This window comes from Balaenoptera acutorostrata, chromosome 5, assembly GCF_949987535.1.
Source record: "Balaenoptera acutorostrata chromosome 5, mBalAcu1.1, whole genome shotgun sequence".
NCBI lineage: Eukaryota > Metazoa > Chordata > Mammalia > Artiodactyla > Balaenopteridae > Balaenoptera > Balaenoptera acutorostrata.
In genome coordinates, this window is record NC_080068.1 from 106,207,735 (window position 1) to 106,218,178 (window position 10,444).

At 41.5% G+C, this 10,444-nt stretch overlaps 2 protein-coding genes across 2 annotated transcripts in view; both read right to left on the bottom strand.

Annotated features, from left to right (window-relative positions):
* The window catches only part of OTOP1 (otopetrin 1), a 67,057-nt gene extending 58,915 nt beyond the window's left edge, over positions 1-8,142 (bottom strand). The window contains exon 1 of the mRNA XM_007190956.3: positions 8,016-8,142. Coding sequence (XP_007191018.1) covers positions 8,016-8,061 — 46 coding nt within the window. The 5' untranslated portion in view covers positions 8,062-8,142. The remainder of the gene's footprint in view (positions 1-8,015) is intronic.
* On the bottom strand, positions 576-9,906 carry TMEM128 (transmembrane protein 128). The gene is made up of 5 exons (XM_028168692.2): positions 9,796-9,906; positions 8,016-8,157; positions 4,682-4,840; positions 2,496-2,604; positions 576-1,227 (listed from the first exon to the last, which is right to left on the bottom strand). Exons 1-4 carry the CDS (start codon positions 9,890-9,892, stop codon positions 2,505-2,507), a joined length of 498 nt encoding a protein of 165 aa, XP_028024493.1. The 5' UTR covers positions 9,893-9,906; the 3' UTR covers positions 576-1,227; positions 2,496-2,504.
* Positions 9,907-10,444: the final 538 nt, after the last annotated feature.

Here is a 10,444-nt window from a genome sequence, read left to right on the forward strand (position 1 = left end):
ATGACTCTCTCCACACACCCTCACATGCATATGTACACAAACTGGGCTTGATTCTGTTTACCGATCATGCCTGACTCTTCCCATTCCTGCTCTTTGATCTACTTTGTCTTTCATTCCCTCTCCATTACCATTTATTGAGTGAGCACCTACTGTGTGCCAGGCACTGTAGTAGGTGTTTCATAAACATTATTCTTATCACCCACAACCCAACAACACAGATATTGTTCCTGCCTCACAGCTGGAGAAAGATTAACTGCTACTCAAGGTTAAGATTAACTACTACTGCAGGGTGTGATCTGAGCCAGACACAAGTGCTGACTGAAACATATCGTCACCTGAAGCCCCTTGGGGGTGGGGAGCGCAGAAACCAACATAAGGTACTTAAAATGTCACAATGCTTACGATGTTTAGATTTAATGTAAACATATTTGCATTTGAAAGTGCAAATACTGTCTTCCATTGGTCTTTGAAAAGCAGAGTAGCCTTCTCTAAAAAGAAGCCTTATTTCTATAGTGAAAGTGCTAATAGCTGAAGACAGAAACAATTCCAAAGTCTGTATTAACAAAACCCACAAGAAAGTTATAGAAATACTTTATTTAAATATTAAGAAAAAAATTACACGTACTTAAGATGATTAAAAGTTCGTATATTAAACAAGTGCTAAAAACCCAGTAATTTACACAGTGATAAAATCTTAAGTGATGGGAAAACACAAAATCCTTTCAACTGGTCCTCCTCCTAACAAAACTATTATAAAAATGGTATTATATAGGAATTGCTGAAGTTGGGTTAAAGGCACATGACACTATCATTCCTTATACACAGCCAGTCATCTCATACACTGAACTGCCCCCCCTTAAATGGAAGAGTGAACAACATCTCTACACTATCCGGAGTACATTATGCATCTCTAATGAAAATTCATTTAAATTTTTACACCAGCAGTTTCTCCAATGATCCAAACAGATTAACACTGCAAATTAGTTATTTCTGTCTTGAATAGAATATTTCTACTTTGAATCTGAAAAATTCGATAATGAGTTTAGGAATATGCAAATGAAATGTAATTTATTCTGATTTCAACTACAGAGCTATAAAGTTACAATTCTTCCAAGGAAACCATTCACTTCATAGATGCAAAACACACTGTAGCTTTTCCATCATGTCTGCGGTGCTTTCAGCTAGCAGGATGTTAATCATTCACTTTAAACTGACATGCCCTTACACCTGAAAGAAAACCCAAGCGAGACATTCTATCTCAGGCTGTTGGATTTAATATTGAAAAGCACAGTTCAATCTCCCTGCCTACAACACTCTCTGGCTCTCTGTTAGCAATTTTAAGTTGATGTCGGCAATAAGTCAAAAGCTCCTGAACACGTGGAAAAACTCAATACTGAACAGCCAGAAATTCAAAGGGGACAGGGTCAGATGAGGGAATGTTCTTGTGGCGACAGGTCAACAGGGACAGAGGACATACTGTGAGAGTCCAAACGGTCCTAGACACAGCACAACGTGTGGAGGGGCCTCTGCACATCAGCATGTGTGTGCTAGCAGCTATTTTCAGACTAGCAACAATGAGAGGACATCCATTTCTTCTTTACCTGGTTATAGGGACTTTCCTTTAAAACTCCAAAGGGAGAACATGCTGTCTGCGAGCTGAAATGTCAGTTTTCTTTTGCACCCCAATAATTGAGTGCATTAACTTTTTCTTCTCTAGGCCTCAGTTTCCCAAGTTTACTTCTCTGGGTCTTAGTTTTCAAGTTTACTCCTCTGGGTCTCAGTTTTCAAGTTTACAAGTAAGTAAACTGACATATGGAGTAGATTTTCTCCAAGTTCTAACATAAGCAACATGAAGAGAGGGACCGTCTGTCTTTTTCACCATGTCCCTAAGCATGTACAGTGAGTACTCTGAACACATACTTATTCAATAAATGAGTTATCTGACAATTAGCAAATAGACCCCATTGTGAAGGCAGCAGGCCCAGGGACACAGTGGTCTCTGGGGAAGCAGAAATTCTATAAATGACATGGAAGGAAAAGGCTGATGTGCATCCATCAGATTTTTATGAGGCAGCCAGGACAGTTAGAAAACAGGCTTTTCTTCTCAACTGGGTAAAACTGCCCATTCTTCCCATATTCCCATTAACTAAGAACGATCTAGCCAACAGTCATCTGTATAGAAGTAGATGGAAGTCTACTGCAATAGAAAATGGATCAATGTGTGAACTTATCCATATTGGAAGGTGCAAATACTCTCTTCATGAGATCTAGGAAGGTCAGGGTGCCTTCTCTAAAAAGTAGTCCCTTAGAACTAAATTATGCAAATGGGAAGGGATCACAGTCCCTTCTACCTCAGAGTTCAATGGATGAACAGCTCTCGTGTAAACATGACTGAAATAATTTACTAGTCTGCTATTGCTATGTCCACTGAAAATTACCATGAAAGACTTTTTCAAATGCATTCATTATTAGAAATACCATTCCAGAAATCTTACCTTTAGAAATCATCCAAGGAGTGAGATCAACATTACAACCCCCATAAACTGGGTAAACAACAGCAGTGGAGTGAAAAATGACCACACATGCCATAAAGCAACATTGAAGCTGAAAAGAAAAGGACAAAATAGCCACACAGTTCACAACTATAGCTATACTCTATACAACTATATTCTACTGTAGAATCTAGATTTAAAGGACTCACTTTTACCCGGTTTGGGAAAGTTCATTCAGCCAGTAACTTTCTATATATAAATCATGTTTCTCAGATATGTGATTTAGCCAATATTGGAAATATCACAATTTCTTCACAAAGTACTCAGAACTGGAATCACTAAAGCTCCTCTAACGAGAGCTGGTCTGGCTTAACAGAGACTTCAGTCTCTTAACATTAGTATCTGTAAAGGAACACGAAACAAAATGACTACAGCCTGCTTTTACTATCTCACACACTACCAAACTATAATGGTAAAAAAAAAAAAAAAAAAAAAAAAAAAGACGGTTAAAGTATTTTTCTGTTAGAAACAGAATGAAAAAGTAATCATTTATAAGCTGCTATTAAACTTTCCATTGAGAAAAACACTATTCCTGTCACCAAGGTAAGAATAACACACTTTCTAAGTGCAATGATTTTTATGAACGGAATTTTTAAGAGCAGAAGTTAATAAAGGAAAATTATAGTCAATTAAATAAGTGTTTCAGATAGTTAATGACTAACATAATACTTTGAGAAGTAGAAATTTAAATAGCTATAATCCTACTGTTCTTAAAAATACAATAACATTTCTGGGGGTGACATTAGCCTTATAAGAAATTGTAAAATAAGACAACTGTCTACACTCATCACCGAAGGGTTAATAAAAACCGCATCACAATGTAACATATGTCAAACACCCATAAACTTCAACTACAGAAAATATATAATAGAAAAAATACATTTAAACTGAATATGTACAAAGGTGTGTGGTTTTCCCCAAATTAAAATGCAATTAATATAAAGAGAGGAAAAAAACCTAAAAGGCCATACACAATATTCAGTGTAGTTTTCTCTCTGGTTGGCAGGATCATGGGATTTACTTTGTATTTTTCTGTAATTTACAGATTTTTCTTTAATGAGCAAGTTATAAAATACTTTTAAAAACATAAAAAAAACTTTTCATTGAGAACCTCTTAGCTTATGAAAAATGTTAATTGTTGCACTATTTATAACAGCAAAAGAATAAAAAAAACAGGGAGCTGGTTAAATAAATCATGATATGTCCATGCAGTGATAATGATGTAACTGTTAAAAAGAATAAGACACATCTATATGTACTAGTATGGAAGAATTCCAAACTCAATTAAAAAAAAAAAAAATGATCACTCTGGAAAACAGTTTGGCACTATTTACTAGAGTTGGAGGTATGCATACCCGATGAGCCAACGATTTCCCTTCTAGAGATATGCATATATGTATGCATGTACATATACATCCAACAGAAACACACACAGGCACACAAGACATGCACAAGAATGTTCGTAACAGCATCACTCATAATAACCCCAAACTGGAAACAATCCAAATGCTATCAACAGCAGAACAGATAAACTGGGACTTGGTTATAAGACGGAATGCTGAACAGCAATGAAAACGAGCACCTGTTATGCACAATATGGATGAATCATACATCATGTTGCATGTAAACAGTCAAATGTAAAAGAACACATACTATATGAACCCATTTCTATAAGAGATGCAAAAGAAAGCAATTACCATGAAGGTGGGGACAGTGTTTACCTGCGGGCAGGAATGAAGGTAGAGTGACTGGGAGGGGGCACGGAAGGGGTCAGAGGGGGCATGGAAGGGGTTAGAGGTGGCCAGAACAGATCTTTCTCTTGACCTCGTTAGGGTTTACACCAAGGCTCACTGCATGATAATTCAGCTGTACATCTTAGATTCTTCCACTTTTCTGTCTGTATTATACTTCACAATGAAAATGATTTAAAAAGCAAAATGCAATACACATATATAGCATGTCACCATTTGTATTTTAAATAACTAAATATATAAGTAAAGAAAGATACTACTGAAAAGGGAATCAAGGAGACTGTTTTCCCATTATTCCCTTTTTTTTTCCCCTCTTGAATTTTGTACCATGTACATCATTACCTGATCAAAAAAATTTTCATTCCAAAGGTAACTTACCAAATTCCTGCTACAATAAAAGTAGCAGTTGTAATAGGTATCAGCGTTGGATACTTGATATCATAATCTTCAATTCCACAATACCATTCCAGATAGACTATGCAGTAAAATGCAATCGATAAGCTAACAAGCAACAAGGCACCACCAAACAGAAACCAACTGTAGAGACAAAAATAATACTCTTCTATTATCCTCTTTTACATCCTCTGCAGCCTAATAGTAAATAATCTTTTTTGACACATCTTAAATGTGACATAGGCTCATATCGTTGCTGGCTTACCATATCAATGGCAGTGACCCTACTTTTGACAGTGCATGTATCTGACAAAGGTTTTGTAAGTTTACCCTTGAATACAGGTGATTTGAATTTTGAGTCCTGTCCCATAACACAGGGCCCACCAGCCAGGTATGACTCAGCCCTGCTACTAGAGAAAGGAAGCATCTTAACTTACTGAATCAGAATTTCTATGCCTATCTTTAGAAAGATGTTATTTGCAATTTTGCTACAGACTGTGTGCAGCATACCTTGGGTCTCGACAATATAAACTACTTATAAAGGCTCTTCAGATACCTGAAGCTGACTAGAAATTCAGTGATTGTTAAGCAAATATGTACACAAAAATAAAGTGGTTTAAAAAAAAAAAGTGCTAATTGACAGCACTTAACAAATCAGATATCTTAAAAGTTTTCATTAATAGACTAAATATCTATTTCTAAGAAGAATATCAACTGGGGTAGGGGCAGAGGGACCCACAGTTACTCAATCCCAGCTTGCAGAAAGTCTTGATCTAATAGGAGATGGGTAGGTAAGGATGAGAGTGAGATACATGAAAGGATGAAAAAGTAAGACTTTAAACACACACACACACACACACACACACACACTTTCATAAACTAACCGACAAAAAATGACGTTTTCTTTAAACATACAGGAAAGCTAGCGGCTTTCTGGTTGTTTCTGAAGTTTTGAGTGTGAGAGTAATAAAGATTTCAACAGATACCATCAACTCCTCCAAGTTAAGCAGGGTTTCTTGAAATACTGAAAATCCATTTGGAAGGAGTTAATTCATACTGCCTCTCGTAAAAGATTTCTAAATGACACCCTCCCGTTCCTAGAATATCTCCAGTCCTCCCCCAAGGGACAGTGGCTTTTTACTCCTTCTAACTCCACACAAGACCTGGCTCAGTGTGTGTAAGAAAAAACTCATCAGCCCCTTCCTTCCAGCCCCTGCTGGTCATGGGAGGAGGCCAGATTTGGAAAATCAGAGGAATGAACCCTTTTCGAGAAAGCAGAAGGCAGCCTGCACGTACTGTCTGTGGGTAGCGCTCTCCCGCCACAGCCGCCCCAACTCCCCGCTGCTCAGCGAGGCCTCAGCAAGAATGCAACACTACTCTACTCAAAATCCTCAGCCTTCGGCCATGTGTTTCTGTCTCGTTTCCTCTAAGCTGACACTTCTTTGAGGACAGGCCTATGACTCCCACTTTCTTTTCATGCCCCCCAGTCCTGGTCCAGAGGCTGAGTCCAGGCTCTGTCACACACCACCGGTGGGCTACTGGGTGCCACTACTCCTGTGGGCGCCCCCAAACACCTTACAGTGTAGTGAGCTATTCCTTACCTCACCATCTCCTTTAACTACTAAGAATACTTAGTATTCTCATATACAAGGATACATAGGACACAAATGGAAAAATCCTCTCATCTCTCCTGAAACCTCAAAAAGGCCTACCTCCTGAGGTTGGGCTGGACTGGGTGCCCCTTCTAGGTGCACCCACGGCATCCCGCACATACACTCGTACACGCAAACAGTACGCACCACATGACTTACTCATCTATCACAGCCTAAAATGAGTTGGTGGAGGGTGAGAAATGTGCCTTGTTCATCACTGTCACCATAACTGGATACGTCTCAGGCTCTCATGAGATATTTCGTGAACGAAGCAGCAGGTGCTACTGATGGTGCCTGAAACATCCATCCCTTCTTTTCCCAGCCCAAGTTCTAGACCAAGTGAAAGACACAAAGGAACCAGACTGATAAAGACCAACTGTCAGCTTTTTTACTGATGGAGCTACAAAAAGAAGACAGCTTTGGTGAATGGTGACAACGTTCTTCCTCACACTGAGACCCAGAAACAGACTTACCCACTGGGTTTCAAGTCACAGTGAAAACCTAGAGACCTTCTCATGTCAGGGTCGCCCCATAAAACAATGGTGCAGAAAAACAGCCCAGAATCTGTGCTTCCCATGGGCAGCTGGCTCCCACGAGGAAGAAGGTGCTGAGCGATATGTCTGGTTCTTCATCCCAAACCCTATCAGGAGCTCTAGCACCTCCCAGGGAAGGAGCCAGTGAGGGGAAGGGCCAGAAGATGGCAGTGTTTAGGGAAAGCTCCTGCTTGTGGAAGTAAGGAACGGGAACAAGCTCTCTCCCTCCCATAGTTTACATAACATCCCCTCCCCCCGTCCCCCACCTGCTTTCCCCGGACCACCTGCTCCCTTACTCTCCTCAGGCACCCCTCCAGCAGTCACTGCTCTTCCTGAGGGCCTCTGCGGGAGAGACTGTGTGTCCCCCAATCCCCAACGATATCACCGGATCAAACAGTCCCGTCTGCACCTTTCTAGCCCCGCTGGTACTTCCAAACAATTACACTTGCACTTTAAGCAAACCACCCCTCTCGATGCCAGCTCCAATGCTCACCAACACCTCTCCCTCTTTTTCTGTTACCTAGGGGCCTCCAGAACACTCTCCAATGTTCAGTGAGGACTCAGGAGTGTGATGAACAACCTTCCCCTCCACGTCAACTCCTGGATTATACTACAGAGATTTCAATCCTCATGAACGATGGACTATTTGACATCCTGCCTCAAAGCTCCTGACTCCTCCCACCAGTGACCTCAACTCTAATTCAATCACAGCCTATACATGTAATTACCTTGTTGGCTGTAACTATTCTCTGAAAACGAGCTGAGACCCAATTCCCACCCACCACACAATTCTCATTCCCTCCTCCCAGTGCTCGTGTACTTGATCTTCTTAAAGACCTTCAGTCATTCTCTCTGCATGGTTTACAAATGGATTAGGTCCTTCTTAAATTCACTACCGTCCTCATCCAGAAAACACCTGTGCTGAAAAAGCCCAATGAAATAATTTCCAGCCTCACCCACTCTGCGGTATGTGCCCAGAATACACACTCTCTTTTTCAACTCTGCGTCACCAGCACCTCCAACACCATGCCCGGCAGAAAGTAGGTGCCTACTAAGCGTTTGAAGAATTCGGCTCACAAAACGTGAAAAATAAAACACACGTGTTTAACTTACGAAGCAATAAAGTTTTCTTACCTATTGGTGTGAAAGTTTTCTTTAACGGCTTGAAAGAAATCAACATAATAGGTCACAGCAATGGATGCCAAAATCCAGAATCCAGAATGGATATTAAGTCTTGGAAGAGGTTTCTCCTTTTTCTCAACAGGTGTAGAGGTTTCTGCAAATAACAGAGAGTTCAACTTATGAAGTAACCATTAACTTCACAGGAAAAATTATACCTTTTTTTTTTTTGGCCACGCCGTGCCGCTTACAGGATCTTAGTTCCCCAACCGGGGGCTGAACCTGGTCCCTTGGCAGTGAAAGCGCAGAGTCCTAACTACTGGACTGCCAGGGAATTCCCCCTTTTTTTCTTTTTTTTAAATTACACCTATTTTAAGTCAAATAAAATAATTTCCTGGAGCTTTCTAAGAACCACATTCTCTCCCATTACAGTACCAATTTCTTCTGTAAAACCACCAAAATAGGTTTATATTTTTAGAAATAATTAAAAGGAGCCTGCCATAAAACCTGTCCAATATAGTCAACTTTTTTGCCGCTAAATGAGTTTTGCAACCAAATTTATTTATATAGTCTTTTGGAAAGAATAATGTCATCTGGTAGTATAGGAATTTTAATGCTATGCTTCATATATAGTCTAGGAAAGTGATTAGTCCTGTTAATTAAGAAAAATGCAAGTGGCAAACATTAGAACACAAAATGGACTTGATTTTCCAAAAACACTACTTAAACTACATATTTTAATTTTTTAAACAAACACAACCTTTTGGGGCAGCTCAAAAGTGGAAAGGGCACACTGGAGGTCCAGTCCCAACATGGTACTGTCTTAGACAGGTGATGGACAAGTCAAATTCCTTCCATTCGGGACCCAATCTGAAAGAATGGGTCAAATGGGGTCTAACAAGTTCCCCATGTGACTGACATGCCCTCTCTCTCAGTTCATGTGAGAACCACTAGTATGTAGCCAAGGTTCCCGAGCTTTTAGCTGACCATCAGAACTCCTGGGAAGCTTATTCATAATACAAATTCTGCGAGACACCCTCAAAATTTAGAAACCAGCATGCCTGCGCATGATGTTTTCTGCGTTTACTTTTTAAAAATAATAAATACACAAGATTTACAACATACAGGACAAAAAGATCTAAGGTGAAACCTCTCTCTTTATCCTTAACTCCAGTTCCCCAGCCCCAAAGCAGCTACCAGTAATAACGTCTACTGAATTCTTGCATATTCTATGCATCTACAGGTAAACACACACAGCATGTTATCTGGTTTGAACACAAATGGTGGCATACTATACGTTGTTCTGCGCCTCCCTCTGAAAAGCATCCACATTGGTACATAAAAGTCTGCCTGCTGTGTCATGTATAAACAGCCAAGTGTATTTAACCAGCTCCCTGCTGACGGACAATTAGATGTTTCCAGTCGTTCGCTATTACAAGCAAAGCTGAGATGAAAGACTTTGCACACACGCCCTTGTGTACTGCTACGAGTACTCTCCTCTGTTAGGTTCTTAGAAATACAATCTGTGGATATTTTTTATTTTAATGGATATTGCCAAACAGGAATCCTAGGAATCCTGAAGACCAAGATGCGCAGGGCTACCTGATCTCTAAGGGTCTTTTACGATAGTAAATACCCGACTTGCAAAACTACTTGGTAAGCCTTGAAAAAACGAAACCCGGTCCCTCCTGACTGGGTAGGGCTGCGGGAGGCCCGCGGGGCCGGCCGTGTCCGGCGCCTCGCCTCCGGGAACCTCGGCGCGACTCGGAGCGCGCCAGGGCGGGGGGTGCCTCACCCGGCCCGGCGTAGCCCTCGCGGTCCAGCTGGACCTCCACGTCCCGCGGGAACAGGTATCTCCGCCGGAGTCGCTCCCGAGCCTGTAGAGCGTCCATCTTAGCACCTCCCAGAAACTGGGCGGTAGTGACGTCAAGCCCACCGGAACTTCCGGTATCGGTTCGCCGGTGGAGGGAGGGATTTCCTTTTGTGAAGGGGAGAGATTTTGTTGTCTTCGCGGTTTTAGTTCGTGAGAACGTACGGAGGGTTTGGCTTTGCTATCTCAGTGCTCAAATCCGCAAACATGATTTGAATTTCAAAATATTTATCCTTCCCCACCTAAAGATATCCAGTTTGTTCCGAACTACGGAAGCCCAGAAGGGTCAAGCTTACCGATGCCGGCGAATGCGCGCTGGCGGGTGTGCGGGGCCCTACGGGGGCACTTCGTTGCTTTTGTGCTCTGCGTCCTGAACCCCGTGGCTCCTGTATGCCCAAAGCATCTCAGCCCCCAGCTTCTTTCTTCCTCCTCGTTCTCAGGAGTCGCCCAGCTAGACTTGAAAGAGTCAGAGGCCACCCAGGAGGAGGAAAGGACCGCTGGGCGGGGCCCGGGAACCTGTGGTGGAGTTTGGGGCTGGCGCTGACCGCTCGGGTGGGCTCAGGCAAGAAATAAA

Excerpts from the sequence above, each read along its gene's own strand:
- TMEM128 (XM_028168692.2), bottom strand. The coding sequence starts at position 9,892 with ATGGACGCTCTACAGGCTCGGGAGCGACTCCGGCGGAGATACCTGTTC. Across the intron at positions 8,158-9,795 it reads CGAGGGCTACGCCGGGCCGG|AAACCTCTACACCTGTTGAG; the intron begins GTGAGGCACCCC and ends TGTTATTTGCAG. Across the intron at positions 2,605-4,681 it reads TTTATTGTAGCAGGAATTTG|CTTCAATGTTGCTTTATGGC; the intron begins GTAAGTTACCTT and ends TTTTCTTTTCAG.